The 18725-nt window shown below is 41.4% G+C and overlaps 1 protein-coding gene across 2 annotated transcripts in view; it reads right to left on the bottom strand.

Moving 5' to 3' along the window:
- rbks (ribokinase) overlaps positions 1-18725 on the bottom strand; it is a 43472-nt gene that overhangs the window by 6016 nt on the left and 18731 nt on the right. For both annotated transcript variants that reach the window (XM_033643330.1, XM_033643327.2), the window contains exons 7-8: positions 11933-12024; positions 3948-4136 (exon numbers count right to left, since the gene is read on the bottom strand). In XM_033643330.1, coding sequence (XP_033499221.1) covers positions 3948-4136; positions 11933-12024 — 281 coding nt within the window. The remainder of the gene's footprint in view (positions 1-3947; positions 4137-11932; positions 12025-18725) is intronic.

The raw sequence follows: 18725 nt of genomic DNA, 5'->3' as shown, positions 1-18725 counted from the left end.
AGATTCACAGATCAAAAACACATTTAATTGGACCAATTACGGCTCTGACATCTTTGATCCATCCGCAGCGCTTTGTCTTAGTCCTCTTTCACCCTTTTGTGTGCAACTTTGATCGACAGGACTGCACTGGCAGAGGCCTGGCCTAACATCTGGGTCACTAAACAGCAGCTGCTGAAGCATGTGCAGTCTATTAAAACATGGTGATGTGGCAGTTTTCTCATTGTGTCACGCTGACCTGCAGTTTGCAGGGTTAGGAACACAATGCTCAGGAGGTATTCCTTTACCTTTGGCTTCCAGGAAGGAATCATGCAATTGGTCCTTACATGTCTCCAGTCATTGGAGAAGACTGGGAATAATTTGACTGTCCAGACCCACCGTACAGCTGTAATGTCTGGTTTAGACAGCACTGTCTACCTTTCGCCCTACACAGTGGACCTCCCGGAGCAGTGGAAACCAAGGCCACCCAAGTCCTGCTGGGGCTAAAAGGCGCTGGCTGTGTGTGTGTGTGTGTGTGTGTGTGTGTGTGTTTGTGTGTATGTGTGTGTGCTATAGCCTCATCTAACTGTCCGCACAAAAAAAGCCAAGGCTCTGATCTCAGCGAGGGAAGCCTGCACTCAATTTGAGAAAAAAGGGAGACAAATGGATAACAGGGGGAGGGATGGGGGAGACCCACAGTGGATGAGTGGGTTTACTTTGTTATTCATCCAGATTCACGACCCTGACTCAGCCCATGATTGCTCGTGCCATGTTAAATGTGTTATTCAGACAGCTGCAGGAGGAGCAGATGATGAAATAGTTACAGTCTAAATGATTTAGCAGCCATGTTGGCACATCATTAACCAAGCTCAGTGAGAAATATTACATCTGAGACAAGTCGAAACAAAGTGACGAAATGCAAACAAAAAAGGTTGGTAGATGGCAGAAAGGTGAATTTGTGTTTGTTTCTATCAGTAGCGGGTCACGGCACCCGCGGCACCCGGCTGAACAGTAGCCTAGCTAAAATAGTGAGAAACCGCAAGTGACTCACTGTGTTGATATCGAAGAATCGCAGCCTAGAATACGGCCTCAATTCACAGTCTGATACTAGTAAAACTGGAGAGCAAGTAAAATCCTGGTGATGACAAGCCTGGAGCTTTAAAAAACATTTCCATCACGAGTGCTTGAGAAAACACAATCAAAGCAGTAATAACAGAAGAGGTAATCATAACTAGAGAGGCCTGTGTTACCAGAACAAGCTCAACGAAGTGAATAATGATCTTGATAACAACTTGTTTTTTTTCCCTCTCTCCAGTAACAAAGAAAGGGCCTTACTGGAAGAGGGATTATGATGTCCAAAAGAGTTAAACACTCCAGAATTTATGGGCTCATCAAAGAACACGAGGGGTGGGGTGAGAGAGCGTGTGTGCGAGGGGGGGGGGGCGCATGCAGCAGGCCCGACCACAGCTTTCTGCTGACTGATGCAAGCCCAAGAGGTGAGTCATGGGAGAGGGAGGGGGAGGACAGGGGTGGTGGGTAAGTTCTCCTGGGGGCTACTGGGAAGTAGGGTGATTGAAGACGGTGAATAAGGGTAGTTATGTGTGTGTCTGCTTCAAAATGTGGGGGCACGGAGGAGGTCGCGCACCGTTAAAGAGAGTGAGCCCTTTGTTCTCGAAATGCCACAGTGACCTGTAAGTAGATGCTGCTGTTTAGTTAAGCTGCACTTCCTTCGGAGTGTCTCTGAAAACACACCATAACACCCAACACACTTTTTACTGCCTTTGCTTTTTTCCTGACTTTCACAATACCTGATGTGGGTTTCACGTAAAACCGAGACTGCACGCTTGTAATTGTTTTGACTTCAGTTTTTACAATGATGCATGATGAACAGCATTTGGAAATTACATCGCAATAAAAGTCCCTGGGGGAACTATTGGGTAAAAGAATCCATTACACAAACAATTAGATGGCTTTAATCAAACCTGGTAGGCATGAAGAGGTGATTAACACCTCTGTGCGATGACGTGTTTGGTTGGTAGAACACATGCCTCACAAAACCCTCAGAGACAGGAAATGCAAACATCTAGCTGAGGCTCCTGTGACGAAAACAAGCCACAGAAGCCGGTGTGAAATGAGTCAAGCGACGCTGGCCTCTTTAAAAGATTAGAGTCCTCCTTATAGGAGGGGAAACAGCCAGTGGTCACCGCATCCCTGATGATCTTAAACCGTTCCACTTGAGCAACACACAGATCTTAAGCTCCACTACAGCTCAGAGTACCGAGAGTTCATTTGACTGTGATGAAGGGGGCAGATAAAAGTCCTGTGTGTCAGTGTTTTGTTATGAAAGTGTTGTGGAATCTGCCGATTTTCTGCGAAAAACAACATGTTCCTCTGACACTGGTGAAAGACCAGTTTTAAAGATATTCCTTCCAGTGAGGAGTGGGCTGGTTTACATAATTTTCCATTCAAAACAGTTTCCCTCTTAACTAACACTGTAAGTGCCATCCCCTTCCTCTTTCATAACATACTACTGAAATGAAAAAAAAAAAAAACATGGAAAATTTTTAGTCAGACTTATTCTTAAAAATGATTAGCACTTTAAGGATGTTATTTTAATAATCATCAGGAGTACTTATACATTTAAAATTTTTTAGCTAGTACAAAAATATACACTAACACTAAAATACACTAACACACACACACACACACACATATATATATATATATACACATATATGTACTGTACATATATATCCACAGATATAATATATAATAGTACACATAAGTATATAGTATATAATGATAATAATATATTTAGATATGATATAAAACTTCATCTTTGGGCTTGGGGAAATTGTAATTGGCATTTTAACTATTTTCTGATATTCTATCGACTAAACAACTCATCAAAACTTTAAAGAGTATTTAAGTAATTAACATATATCTAAAATAAGACTTTAAACCTACAGGCACAATAGTGCCTCTTTTTAGCTGTACTTAGCATAGATGTATAATACTGACTACACAACAGACCCCAAAATGGCGCCTATTCAGCCCAATGGAACTGCTCCCCTGGCAAATACTCTAAAAGAAATTTGAGCTTCTGGGTTTACTTCCATGGCATACAGTCCACTGAATATGCGCAATAGTGTTTCTACCACTGCTTCCATCCACAAGTTTCCGCTTGGCTCACAAACCTTATATTCTCATGATGCCACAAATTTTGAAATCGCTTTTGTTGGCTTGAGGAATTTTCTTTAGCTGCAATACCACAAGTAGCCACTGGGAAAAACTGGAAGCAGGGCGAAGCAGGGCAAAGCAGGGTTCCTGGGGGGCCTGGTATTTAGGTATGGTGGTTTGAGTTAAATGCTAATGTTAGCATGCTAACATGCTCCTATGACAGTGTTAACATGCTGATTTTAACAAAGTTTGGTCTAAGAAAGGCAGAAATTAGTGAAAAATTCCTGATTTCCTTGGGCTTTCCTTAAAAAAAGCCATATATGTTAACAGATTGTAATGATGGCCTAACACGAACAGTTAATGGATCACCAAAGTGGTAACAATTCGTCCTCAGGTGAACATGCACATGGACATTAATGTGCGTGCCAGATTTTCCGTTAATTCGTCTGATAGCTGTTGAGACATTTCACTAAAATGCAGCGCATCGAAGTCATGGTGGCGCTGGGAGGAAAGTCAGGGCATCATCAAAGTCGTTAGGATCTATCCTCTGTGGACCATGAATGTCATTACATAATTTAATGGCACTAGTTATTGAAATATCACAGTCTGGACCAGAGTGGTGGACTGACCGTTTGACCGGCTGATGTGGCCATCCCTACAGCCATGCTACTAGCGTAGCTTAACATGCTAAACATTTTCTGGTTCAAGCTTATGATATGTGGCTCCATGTAAACTAAACATGTTTAGGCTTTCAGATGTTGGTAGAAAAAAAAGAAAACATGCATGCTTACCGTGGTGTCCACTGTTTTCACTGGGGTACTTTGCACATGCTTTGAGGCAGACTCCTGTGCCTCGACCACCACACAGCCTTGAGCTCCCAAAGTGATGATGACTGACCCACAGCCTTGCTTCAGCAGCTCCTGACCAGCCCGATGTGCTTCCTCCACATTGGCCACTGAGAAACCAGTCAGCAGCTCAGCCTGCAAGGAGCCCAGAGGAGCAGAGGTAAGACACTGCAGACATACAGCTGGCTACTGTTTAATCATATATAGAACACACTCTTCATTTAAAGATACATCTCATTTACCATAAGATGATAATGGGACACTATTTATTTCATTTTCTTCTAAACCAGCCTTTTTTTCTTTTCTAGGTCAGGGAGCTGAGTTAATCAGAGGTTAGGAATTAAAATTAAAGATATGGTAAAACCAGCACTAGTGTGGGATACTGGGAGGATGCATTATGGAAATTCCCCAAGGCAAACTCCCAGTGCTGAGGATTGCGTGGAACAAGCAAGCAGTCAAAGCAGTGCCTTCATTTTTTTTTTGGTACATAAAAAAAAATCAAACAAAAAGCTAGCTTTGCCTCTCTAAAGAAAACAATGAAATACATCACAACAATTTACAATGTCCAAGCATCCCTAATTAGTAGTCTATTACAAGTCTTTTGCTTACTTGCTTTAGTTTACTGTTTTGTATTAACAGTTCTGTGATGAGTCAGCTCTTAATTACACGCTGGCCGTGGTCAGACAGACTCATTAAACACATTCAGTCTGTTAAGGATTTGCTGGATCCGTCAGCAGTCTGCGGGCCAAACATTTTCAAAGAGTAGATTCTCTGACTACGCTGCTTCATCTGGCTCCAAAATGACTAAACAGTGACAAAGCAGGACTCCACAGCTGATGTTTGAGCAACTTCAAGGAAACTCAGAACCACAGCAGTTCTCTCCAGAGTAAGTGGCACCCTCGATAAAGATGAGCCACGTTATTTCTCTCTCTGGTGATTAAAGGCAGTCGCACGGCAAGTTTATTTGCAAGCATAACTGAGGCTTTAGAGAGAAAGTTATGTGACATGCAATTTGTGTGACACATCATTGTAGGATTAAATACCATCACATCTGGTATCAATAGCTTTCATTTTAAATGTTTCAGCTATTCATGCTATTTTTTATTGACGGACTAAAATGACCTGAAATCCACCCCACCCTCAGCCTTCAAAAGTTTTTCTTTTACTACTTACTGTTTTTAACAATTGCTTTGGCTCAGTTTTCACACGCTCCAAGTTTCGATGTGCTAAACCGACTTGCTAAATTATGTTCTTTAAACACAGCATGCTGTCCTTACATCCTGCAAAACACAAAATCACACGCTCATTCCTCAAAATACAGACGCCCTCCTATTAGTTTCAGTGCTTATTGCTATGTAACGTGTCTGCAGGCATTTCTCTTTATTTTCCCTGGTGAGCAGCATTGCAACATAACTGCTAATTACTTTACGCCCACTGCCATCCATTTTAAATAGTGGGGGGAAAAAAGGAAAAAAAGAAATGCAATTTCTTTCCTTTTGATTATTGTTAAAATCTTACAGTGAAGAGAGTGGTGCAATTTGTGGTTTAATGTTTTATGCTTTTTGTATTTTAGATGATTGCAGTAAAAGTTTAAGTGATTGAAACATTTAAGGTTGGATGTTTTCAATAGAAACCAACTTTTTAGTTACGACAGAGCAGAAAAGGAAACTGATGCAGTGAGGTACAATCATTTTTTTTGTCTTGTGTGAATGTAGGATTTACAATAAAGTCACTTTCTAGACTCCATTTCTATTTGCTGAAATACAATATATTTTTTTCATATTTAAGTTTTTATTACTATTGAATGTTGTATAATTTTGAGAAAATGGCCACAGCAGAATAAGTTACTGTTTGACATAATTATTTGATAATAACAATTTTATTTTCAGGTTTTGCTTGTTTTATTTCCTGTGCTACGTGAGATATTGAGAGCAAAATTAGAAGCATACCATTTTGTGTCAAAAGTCCTGCAAATAGAAACAGTAATAAACTGTTATGTATTATTTTTATTTGTTTGACCATTTACGTTTAACTCTCTTTCCTCTCCATCCTTACACACCTCTACACACAGATTGACAGACATAATCCGAGGTACTCTCTAAGGGTGTTGATATGATGTTAGTAATACACATGTGGTATGATAATATCATGTAAATAATCCAGCGCTTCTTGAAATATTTCTTTCCGTTCTTGCTTTGTCTCCCTCTCCACCTCCCTACACTTGAATTTTGAGTGTAAATAATTTACCAAAAAATAGACAAACAGCACAATAAACAAAGTTAAAGAGGAATTTCATTGAAAGCATTATTCTTTTAAATGTTCTAAGTATATCGCAGTAATATTATTATCATGAATTCTTTTGGCCAGGATAATCATACAGTGAAAACCTGATATTGTGGCAGCCCTAACATAATCAATATATGACAGGAACATCCATTTTTACTCCTCATAATGTTAAAAAAAAGTGTTTTTCTGTTTTCTTTTTTCTCTTTTCCTCCAAAACCTTTAATTGCAAACTTGCATGGACACTGAATTTACACTTATGTTTTCTCTGTTAAGTCTCTTGCATCAATATTTTATTACCATACTGAACTAATAAAAAGATGAGACTATACTCACTCATAAGAGAAACATAATCTGATATAAATCAAATAATAACAACGTGTCACTTCTGGTACTTATTTGTGAGGCTTTTATCCTACTTTAACAAAGAGGAAAAAATGTTTTTTTTAACCTTTGTTCACAAAACCACATGTTGGAAAAAAGTGATTTGATTAGTGCTCCTCATGAACGAAAAAAAAAATTAAACACAATGTGGCATCCATTTTAAGGTGGACTTCCCCTTTAATTTGCTGTGGCAATTACAGGTCTAAAATCCCCCTGCTCTATAAATACTAGCAGTAAAAAAACACAACACATTTCTTGTTCCTTTATGCTGCCATTATGCTTCTATGAGAGCGTGTGTGAGATCTCTTTCAGATCTGTGGATGATAGAGATGTGGATCCATTTTGGCATGTGAGGTCCTCAGGTGGACATCAAAGATAATTCCCCTCACTATAAAGCACTTCAGCGTAGAATGTGGGCTGAGGATCAAAGAGTGCCTGCACTTTGTCATCTTTAAGCCCCCCACCCCCACCCCTACCCCTCAGCTTGAGCATGGTACAGTGAGACCACACACACACACACACACACACACCTGTACAGAATGTGTGGCAGGATAACCCCACACGGGGAGGTCAAGGCTCGGCTCACACTAACATTGAATAGGGGTCTGAGGATCTGATCCCCCCCTCCGCCTCCCGCTTTTGTGATCTGTCAAAGTGAACAATGACCTTGGACAGTTCAAAAATAAACCGCAGAGTGTATCGGTGCTTTTAGAGCCCGCAGCCACCCCGGCGTTGTCGGATGCCAAGAGAGAAAAAGAGCCGTTTTGTTAGTCATCAGCTTCACACCAGGGCAGGGAATCAATCTACCTCCCTCTGTGTACAAGAATATGAGAAAGTTGAATTATGTCTCTCTTGCTGTCTCTGTGAGTGCTGCATCAGTATGTCTTGACCAAAGCCTTTCACATTGCTGTTTTCTCTACATACTTTAACAGATTATGAATTTATTAGATCTTTATTAGCGTTATACCATAAATTGTTTGCATACAAAGTGTGAAGGGTAACACAATTTTTTGTTGTGTCACATGAACAACAATTAAACAGGCCACTCTGCGGACTGAATCATCATAACAAACAATGTGAAATTCCATTAAAATATTGGTGGATATAAAAAGTTACACAGTCAGGTACATAAAAGCTTTGGAGTAGAAGACATTCATTTTAAAAAAAAATATATAATATATATATATAATATAATTTTTTTAATTAGCAATATAAAACAAAACCCCTCATTTACAGGAATGACATTTAAAGCAACTGTAAGCAGTTTTTACGCAAAACCAAAGAATGACGGTTCATAAAATTTAAATTGTATGAAAAAAAATAACATCTTTAAAAATACAAAGCCATTTAGTGATTGCAACTTACTGCAATAATGTTGCATATAACTGTTTTTGTGCCTCTGACTAGGCACATGTGCTGATAAGGCTCATAGATCCAGTAGTTTTTAGCACCAGTCACCAGATAGTAGCTTTACAGTGTGTTAAAAAAAAAGCACATAACTTTTAGAAGTGTATTTTAATATTTTATTGTAACTTATCATCATATCGTGATCCTGTAATAAATTATCCAGGAAATTACTGTTGTAATAAAACTGTTGGTTCCACATATTTCACTACTCCATCCTGTAAAAATAATACCTAGTTTTTTTCTGTTTTAGTAAATAAGAAAAATAGATTCAACTATCTAAAAGCCTGTTTACAAGAAAAGGAGTTCTTAAAAAATAATAATAACAGGACACTGCTTCACCAAAGTACAAATATTAAAAGACTTAAATCTTGGCTACAAAATTCAAAACAAGAGATAGAGTTATCCAACTCTTCAGACTTCCTCAGACATAACAATACTATAAGCAGCTGCTTCAGTCATGCATGTGATAATTTGTGCAGCAACATCTGGCTCACTGACACTGACACTGTGTCAGATATCATAGTTACAAAGATTTATTTACATATAAGGTTCGCACAGATTTTCTTACAACAATATACAGCAGGTAAAGGGAGGAACAAAGAGAAACTGATGATGATGAAATGATGAAAATGATCTTGTTTGTAGCTCTGATAATTAAGTTTTTCTGTACTTTAACAAAGCAGTGTCACTTGATTTATGGGAGAGCTCCATTCTTCTTCTTGTGAGTATTGTGCCACCCGTGCATCAGGAGCAGCTGCTGTGTGTTTCCTGACTGTAGGATCAGTGCTTCCGCCTTTGTCTTTTGTTGCACTCCTAAAGCTACTCAGGTACAGTAGCAATAATTACTGTGAGTAACACTGTGCTGAGTTTTAGAGCTTTAAACATGTAATCATGATGATGATCGCGATAATCAACTAATTATACTGTTGTATGACCAAATTTTTAGATTGAAAGAAAAACATCTTAATCTATATTTTACCTGCCCCTGAGTGGGATATTTATGTGCCCTTTCCACCCCTGCAGACGGCCTCATATATAACACGACTCTACCTCCATGACCTGACACTCTTAAAAAAAGAGAGAAGACATGTTGCGCTTTCTTCAACTCTCCCTTTCATGTCCCCACACCTGGCTACAGCGCCTCTCCGCACTGCATCACCACATCAAATAGAGACTCCCAGGCAAACGCGCATCCACTTTATCCCTGAGGGGCTGGCTGACTCAGCCACAGAGCACATCTGCCTTGTTGTTTTTACTACGATTCCCATCTAACCCTGCCCACCGTCGCTCATCTGTCATCACCTGGCTGTCAAGACATGAGGTGCCATGACACCCGTTTTTACGGTAAAAGGGTGGAGAGATACCAGAGGCTTTACATGCATGCATGGCTAAAGGCTACAGTGGGTTTATTGATGTGCTGGCAGGGGTCATGACCCGCAGACGCAGTTGAATAACTGTGAAAGGGTGAGTGCATGTGTGGGCGCTCACAACATCTCAAACCCTGTGATCTTTTCCTTTCACGGAGAAGGTGAGAAGAAATATTTCTACTCAACTCAGGGGCCAGGGGCTGCACAACAAGTCTCCCAATGTTTCTGTTCAACAAGTGTTGAAGCGTTGACACATTCAAACAGCAGCTTGTATTGACTTTAACATTCATGACTTTGACCATTCGCTAAGGTAAGGGTTGTCTTTTTTCTAGCATTTCTGAAACAAAAAACCCAGCATAAAATAAAAGGAGTGGAATAAACAGTTCTTACCATCTTACCATGTTTTGCTTTCAAGGCCAAGGAGCACATCATTAACTAACTTCATTAGTTTGCAAGGTGTAAAAGACAGATTGATGACCAGCACATCCACTGTGTGGTATTACCCCACTGTATGGAAGCCACTCTTGGATGCTCCAGCAAATGTTAGCCTACTCAAGATGGCGTTACGTTGACCGAACACATTCACATCCTAAAATCCTTTTAACTTGTAATGTTTAAGGTGGAACTGTTATAAATTAGCCTACAAAGAAATAAGTTAAGCACCCAAATGGGGTTTTGTCATAGTGAAATAATCTGACCTTCCATTTTTTCCTTGTCATAATAGGCTGCTAGGACTAACTAGCCTTACACTGCAATAAAAAAACAATGGTGTCTTTTCATTTCAGTGTTTTCATGTTTAAATCTGACTGCTGACTTTGTGCCTGCGACATTTAGCTTTATGCTGCATCACGTGGAATCAGGCAGACGGTATCATTTTAGTGGACGAGAGCAGGACAGTAAAATTAGGCAAAGCCGGTAGAGAGCAACGGCAATGGTAATGGTAGACAGCATTGTTGTTAAAGTCAAAATAATTTAAATTTTTGCCATCCTCAGCGACGGAATTTACAGCTGGATGTTACGCACTGGACACTACTGGTAAAAATTACATAAAACAATAAAGACTAAATAATTTTATTTAATTTCTTTTTTGTTATTCTTTGTAAACAATTTGACACCATCGCAACATATCGTCATGCATGGTTCATTTTTTCCCGTGCCGTCCATGGATGTGCAAAGAGAACTGGATACAGCATTGTTGGTGGGGCCTCCCAATGAGCCAGAATGGTTCAACTGCAGCTTATAAAATTACCGGGCACTGCCTCCGCACTGTGCAGCCCATAGAGCAGGTACCTTAAAGACTTTTGCTAGCTCAGTCAGCTACTTCCAGTTTAGCGCTCTTTTAACTTGAATGGGGATAAAATACTTCCCAACTGGTCTAGCCGCAGGGTCCAGATTTCTTCTTAGTCATTAGCACAGTTTAATCTATTCAGCATCATATTTGCATTTGGCCATGTTGTTGAGCTAGTTTGCTGTCTCTGTCAAGTAGCTGTCCTTTAGTCAACCACTCTACAGCACCAAATGGCACTCTAAAATAAAAGCTCTGTGTTGGAAATTCACTGTACTCTAAGGTAAAGTGTGTTTTTTTTACAGACTTGACACACTCACAAGTCACCTGCGGTCCATTCAAAATGGACCAAGGATCCACTTTTGGACCGCAACCCACCAGTTGGGAACTACAGTTCAAGACTTTCCAGATGTTATCAGACCGAATGAATGCAATCCCAATAGTGAAAGGAGTCATTTCGCAGGGTGTTGTGACACTCCAAAAAATGTATCCACTGATTTACAGAAGTCTCTTCTGCCATGTAAGTCAATGAGAGAAGGTTCTTTTGGGCCACAGGGAATCATGTGATGAATGGGAAAGTTGTAATTCCACTGTTTGGCCACTACACAAAATTGGCTTCAAAGCCTGGCGCACTTTCTGAGGTCCTATAAATGCCCAGAAGATGTTGTCCATGTGCATTCTACTGTGTGCCTGATTCCATGTGAAGGCAGCATTAGCCTAAGTCTAATATATGATGTATCCTATGTAGCCATTAATGGAATTTTCCATTTTAGAGAATTCTTGTTTTAAAATAGGTTAGCTGGAAACATTAAAAAATCTGTCGCAGAAATTTCAAGCGTTAGCTTAATTACTTAGCAAGCTATAGCTGATTTCAGACTGCACAACGGTGGGTCGCTAGCTGAAAATGCAAAGCATGCTTTTGTTCACCTCTGCAAAAAACTGAGAACCTGTTTTTCCAAAAAATACTGTGAATTTGGCGATATTATGGTAAACTGCACGTGTGCAGTGTGAGAATGGAAAGCTGGTCAAGTGAGTTGGCTACCCACAACTTTTCTGTGTCGGATTGATTTCAGTTTCCTCTTTGCTCCCTTGTTATTGTGAGTATACATGTGTGAGAAGGCAGAGTTATTGTGTGAGGAAGCATTAATGCTGCTGTGATAAATACTGTGAGCTATGTGTGTGCGTGTGTGTGTGTGATTCATCACCTCAGACTCATTACAGCAAAACACATCAGAGGCTCTGTAGAAATCTGCATCCAAGTCAGGAATGGCCGGCGCTGGGTTGAATATTGTCTTTACTGTAACAACAAACCAGGCAGTAATCCATTTCAGTGGCCGCGGTGTTAAACATCATAATCTACAGGTCACTCAGGATAACATGCAATCATTAACAAGGGTTAAAAAATACAATTGTTCTCAGTTATAGTTGTCAGCTCCACTTTAAAAGGATACAACCGGACAATGTCCCTCAGTGACACATTTTACAATCGTCTGATGTTCCTTTTCCATTTGCTAAGCTTTACTGTCAAGGTCTGACATTACCTTAATTAAACTTTCAATGGGAACAAAGGCTAGTGGGCTACCACTGGGAATTGCTCTCACAGGCAAAGCTCAAGTGGATAAGCTTCTATAAAAAGACACCTTTTAAACGATTAAATTAGCATTCCCCCGGAAAAGAACACTGGAGAAAAAAAAACACAGAACGCTGGTGGAAACGGCCTCACACCCTGCAGCTTTTTGTGGTACACTGTAACCCCTGCTGTTATAGGGTAGTGTGTGTCAACACTGAGGTATATAACCCTATATATGTGTGTCATTGTGTGGGTGAGATGAGTTATGACCCTTTCTCTGAGTGCTGCGGAGCGCAAGAGAGGCAGCGAGCGAGAGAGAGCATGAGTGTTTGTCAGAAGTAATCCTCTGTACGTGTTGCACATCACTGTCTTATGCATATTCATGAGCAGAGAGCATTAATGCATCTAATACCATGATTTCTGTGTATGTGTGAGGATAAGCCCAGCTTGACGAAGCGATTAATTCTGATATCTCTGTGTACAAAATAAAGCCTCATGCAAGTGTGTGTGCGTGTGTGTGTGTGTGTGTGTGTTTGTGAGGGAAATATATGTTCAGCGTTGCTGACATCAAAGTCTGTTGTGCAAAAGTGTGTGCCTAGTTGCTGTGTGTGTGTTTGCGTGGGCACATAAGAGAGCAGCTGCGTGGGTTTGTGCAGGGCTTTGGCCACCTGGCGCTTTGAGGTGGATGCTGGGCTGCTCGCTAGTAAAAGTGGAAATAACGTCTCCCTCTCTCCCTTTCTCAGCACACACACACACACACACACACACACACACACACATACTGTATGTGTACCCACATGAGCCAAGGCCATGTCACAAAAAAAGTGACACTAGGCTCTTTCTGACTCCTCTTCTTCTTCTCTCTCTGTCAACTGAATTGCACCTCAGCTTCCATCACTTTGGTTTCCAAGACAAGTGCGAGATCTCTAAAATGTGATGCCTCAGTTTTGCATAAAAGGAGGAATTTCTGTCTTCCCCCTCACCTGTTTTCAGCCCTCTATATCTGTTACTCATCTCCTTTTTCACTACAAATGCTGTCCAGGGATGCTCAGGTTTTTTCTTACTGTCGACTTAAGCCATGAAAAGACCAAAACAAAATGTTCGTCTGTCTCTCACTGCTTTCCAACTTCCCTACCCTGTCTGTGCCACTCAGCTCCAAACCTATTGGTTCCTACTGAAGAAGTAAACCTTTAAAATGGGTCACTATTGACTATGTAAGAGATATATAATGTTATAACATCACACGTCCTTGAGATACTCAGAATCATAAAAACTTTAAACGTCTACAGTTCCATGGTGACTGAGAAGACTCAATCTGCTGATGAGGACTGTGCATTACACTTCAGAACAGCTGCTGAGTAGACCTTGAGGTGAGATTGTTATGTCACCCCAAATATGCAGCTTTCCTTTATAAAAAAAAAAAAAAGGCTCAATAATTTCCCTGAACAGCCAGGCACTGTTGTTCTTAGTAATTTCCTGGGAGCTATTTTCAGCTGTGTATTAATACATATTTGGTGCTCGACTGAGTTTTACCAGCTGCAGGACAGCGTACTGCATGTGTTATTGACTCAAACTGAACCACAGGAAGTGTGTATTCATGGTGACAAAGGAAATGTCACCCAGTGCAACAGTGTGGTTTACTGATTTGTGTGCGCAGTGAAAAGTGAACTTAACAGTTCATTGGGTCTAAAAGTTTGCTTTCACTCACTCTGATCAGCTCTGATCAATCACCCATACTGCAACTCAGACCTCCTCAAAGGAGGAATGCCCCTGTGCTATGTTCAAAAACCTGAAATTGACCTTTCACTAAGCCCCGCCCCTTTGCGATGGTCCGACAAACTGTTGGCGTAAGCATGGAGCCGACACTGTAACTAACTGCACTGCCTGAAGAAATATTATCAAATATTTGGAAAAATGAAACAGTGATTCCAGAGAGAAGCAGACAGAGAGGTTTACAGTCTGTGTTTGAAGGATATATCCAGGATGTCAAACTGACTCAGCAGCAACAACAGGTTAAACAGCCAAAGAAGCTAAAGCCGAACTATAGGCTGCAGATCACAGTGTATAAGTGAACCACCACATCACTGCTGATCGAGACAGAAGACAATGAATATAAAGGGAAACTTTGCTGACATTAAACCAGCTGTGTGGCATCGCAGTATGTGCAGATGAACAGTGTCTTTACCCTCGTGCTGCTGCCAGCATCTGGACCTCCGCCGCTGGACAGACAGGGATCTGCGGCGGAAGTCAAACAACGTTCATCTGCGCACAATGCAACCCTTTATTTCACCTGACCATTTTGTTCTCCTTTGCATAACTGTACTGTAGCCTCAAAATAAACAACCTTGAAACTCCATTAATGCATCCTTCTAAAAACCTGTTTTCTTACACTATAAAAAAAATCCACTCTCCTTTTACAACTCTCTTCCACTCTTCCAATCAGAGGAGGAATCAGCAGTCTTTCGTTCCTTCTCTTGTCACATTTTTAGCTGCAACCAGCAGCTCTGTAGGTCTGTTGGTCGGTCCACAAAATTTCCCTATGATTTGGTGGCCAGTTTTTGCCCTCGAAGGCAGAATTTTGGCATACACGAAACTTCTGAGTGGATTCACGTAACATGACTAAACTTTGTAGAAAGACACACACAGATGGACAAACATACACACACAGCATTTTGCCACGTCTCGTTTCATAACTCATAAACCGGTTGTCGTACAGGGGCATCACTGGACTAGTGACAAGTGTTTGTGAGGTTGTGTGTGTGAATGCATGAGCACGCGGATGCACGCGTGTACGTGGTCGCAGCTATTGTGAATTTGCGCTTGTTCCGATGTTCTTCACAAACTGACATGCATATCAAACAGGCGAAGCAAATTAAGCACAACAATGGGATGTGCTGAAGCTTGATTGTGCTGTTAATTGGAATAATTGTCATAGCATATGTGGAGTACTTCAGTGGCATTAACAGGCGCCCGTCGGTCAGCTAGTGAAACACTAACCACATACTGTACGCCATGTAAACAGAATAAATAAAGTCTCACTGAATCATGTAAAAGGCTTACTCATGATGTTCTCAGATTATTGTCATATTAGTATTTGCAGCCATGGATAGAACTGGTAGGAAGTATGTCGTCTTCCACTATCTGCTCCCTTATTTGCCATCTGTGGCGTGATCACAGTGTTTGCGTCAAGTGTGTCACTTCAGTGCTGATGTCAAATGCATAGGCCCAAAGCTCATGAAGTATACATACAATAAGACTGCTGAGGATGGGAGCCGATCAGTATGCACACAAGAGCAGCTTGTGTTGAATCCGTAATACACCGATGCATGCAGGAATCTGCCACTCTGATGCAAGGAGCTGCCACCGAGCACGTCACATTAACCGGTGCGTCTGTCTCAGGTTGCTTTGTTTTGCTCTCCAGGTGTTACTGAAACCACACAAACACACTGCAGTACGCACACACAAATATACAGACTCACAGCTGCTGGGACAGATGTGGTAATACTGGGATGTGTGCATACTGAGTCACGTCTGGCAGGAGAATTTGTGTGTGTGTGTGTCATGACTCTGGGCTTTTTCTTTTTGCACAGAGGTTCAAAGTCTGGTCGCACATGCGCCTGAAGAGCAGCCAGCACAGTTCAGAAAGTACAAAAACACAGCAGTTTGTTGCTGTGGTTGATTTAAGAGGAAAGGTGGATGGAAAACAAGGGCAGGGGGAAAACAGGGCAAGACAGAGACCACTCACACACTCTTACATGCATGCATGCACACACACACACACAGACACACACACACACACACACACACACACAAAAGAAATGAGTCATCAGTGAGTATGTGAAAGGGCTTTAAGAGGCTCTAATTGCATCTGGTGAGAAATATAAAAGCGGCTTCTTGCTCAGACAAGGAAGAGGGGGAGGAAGACGGGAGGAAGACGGGTTGAAAACGGAAGAAGAAAGAAAGAGTGAAACTTCACAACTCCTACCATTTCCTCAGTCCTTAGAATTAATTTAATTCCATTAACTTCTCAACATTGGATGGCAATGAATTATGTATATATCCTATATTCCTCAAATATTAAAATATAATATAATAATATAATATAATATTAAAATATATTCCTCAAAGAATTACACGCAAGGAGAATAAACTCTTCTTGTTAGGTTATCTTGACAAGTGTTTCTGAGAGCTGGCATCCACAGTACGTGTGGCTCGATGGTGACATTTGCGTAATTTGAGCGGCGCTTCACCCCCGCGCCATTAAATCCTCGCCGCCAAACCCATTAACACCCATTCTCTCCAGAGAACTCCATTTACGCAACGCTCTGGTGCTGCAGCATCGAGGTGGCATCTTTGCCAAGCATCTTCGCTTGCATTGCCTCTCTCCTGGTGCCACATGCCGAGCCTAATCCCGTGGTACGTTCGACACGGTGATGGGGGGCGGGGGGGGGGGGGGGGCCCGGGAAAGGAGGGTGGCGCTCGGCGAGGCCATCTGGGTGTCCCATCTGCAACACGGTTATGGCTGCGACTCTTTCGTTCTGGCAGCCTGCAGCGAGCGATTACCAGCAACAGGCCCTGATGACAGGGGCGAGAGGCTCCCCAGACGTCTCGAATGACGCGGAGGGCTGCTAATAATAGGATGCCGTTAAAGATGACGAGCTCAGTAACCTGGTTATCGACGAAAAGGTGGAGGGAGGAAGGGACAGAGGGAGGGCGGCGGACTAAAATAGCTTTTGTTCACGCAGGACAACATGTATCCTGTTGGCTTTCAGTAATGTGTGTACAGACCTGGTGGTTGATGTAGAATGTGAGCAGCAAGGACCTGACAAACACTGAAATTATTACATTTATCCACTTCTCGCACTTCACTTGATAAAGTGATACAAGTCAGTGGGGAGCCTCTCTAAAGGAAAGTGTAAATGTAGAATACAAACAGAAAAGTCACATGACTGATTTAAACAGATCTTCTCATCCTCTACTGTATTTTTCTGTGGCATCCAACCACGTCTGAAGGCAAAAGTGTTCTGCTGCTCGGCTGCAGACACAAAAATTGATAGAAGAAGGTTTGTGAAGAAAAAAGACAGCTGAAGTCAAGTTACTTTCTCACCTTGTCACTTCTGTGGGAAGTGGCCATGCTTGACGAATAGTTGGTTTCAGAAAGTTACAGGAATTGCTTGGTGCAGCCCTTTCAATTCTGACATTGTAAACGTGTGAGGGAGGAGGTTTCAGAATGTGTTCAACAATCTGACAAGCCCTTTGGTTTACGTACACCAAAGCCACCGACTGACGGATTGCAAGTGGAATGGGACCACAAACACAAAGTAACAAACATGTCTATTGTTGAGGTAGAATAGATTTATCACAAATCTGTACATGTGACATGATAAAACTTCGTGTAACTGTAGCACAAACAGAGAAGAGTCATAAGCCCCTTTTACACTGCCTGTTCAAGGTGAAAATGTCATGCTGTTACTCAGCCTTGCTGTTCTGTATAAAAGGAACGACAACAGAATGGGGGAAAAGAGTTGTCTCACCTTTAAGATGGCAGCAGAGGTACTAACAATGCTGAATCAACATCCGTGTAAAAGGGACAGCCGGCAGGACAGGACAGGTGTGACATGTCATGATGTGTTATGCATATGATCCATCGCTGGGAGATTTAAAAAGTAGCTAGAAGCAGTTAGCAGCTAACTCAAAGAAGACCGGCAGCTGAAGATTTCCACAAACTGGAAACACAACTATGTCCAGGAGCTCCTTCCACGCAGAGCAGAGGACAAGACTAATCGCCATATAACAGGGATGGTAAATGATTGTTATTGCCACGTTATGCCATTGTTATTGTTTAGATAGCGCTATCAGACGCACATATCATATGTCACACTAGAGGCCAGTGCTGTTGTGTAACACATCATGGCTGTATTGCCTTTTTTGTTTCTAGAACACCAGCATGCTGTCTAAAATCACACACTGGGGAGCATTATGCCAGCAGTGTTTGGCTCTGTATTAAAAAAACAAAGTTGGCGTAATGACGGGTCTTTGTTACGGCCCTTTCACAGGATTTATGTGTAAAAAGGGCTATAAAGTCAGCCATTTTGCTCAGTAGCCACCATAAGGTACTTGACATAACCAGACCAAGAAACACTGCTGCAGCAAAAACTCCACTGAACTCAGCTGGACTGTGTTTGCTTGCTAATGTATTGAAGTTTTCATTTGTCATATAGTTTTAATGTTACTTGAAACTGCATTTAAAATGGGAAACTGTGCTTTAATGAATCTTTTGACAATGCCAAATGACACATAAGAATGTAGGCTGTGGTCTGATTGTATTCACAGCAGCTAGAAAAGATTAGTTTTGCCAAAATACACTGCTTCCATCTGCATCATCTTGCTCTGTGCTCTTAAGTGAGTTGGTTGCCATATGAGCAACC

The sequence above is a fragment of the Epinephelus lanceolatus genome, chromosome 15 (assembly GCF_041903045.1).
Source record: "Epinephelus lanceolatus isolate andai-2023 chromosome 15, ASM4190304v1, whole genome shotgun sequence".
Classification (NCBI taxonomy): domain Eukaryota; kingdom Metazoa; phylum Chordata; class Actinopteri; order Perciformes; family Serranidae; genus Epinephelus; species Epinephelus lanceolatus.
Note: the sequence above shows the minus strand (reverse complement) of the source record. Positions and strands in the feature narration are given on the sequence as shown.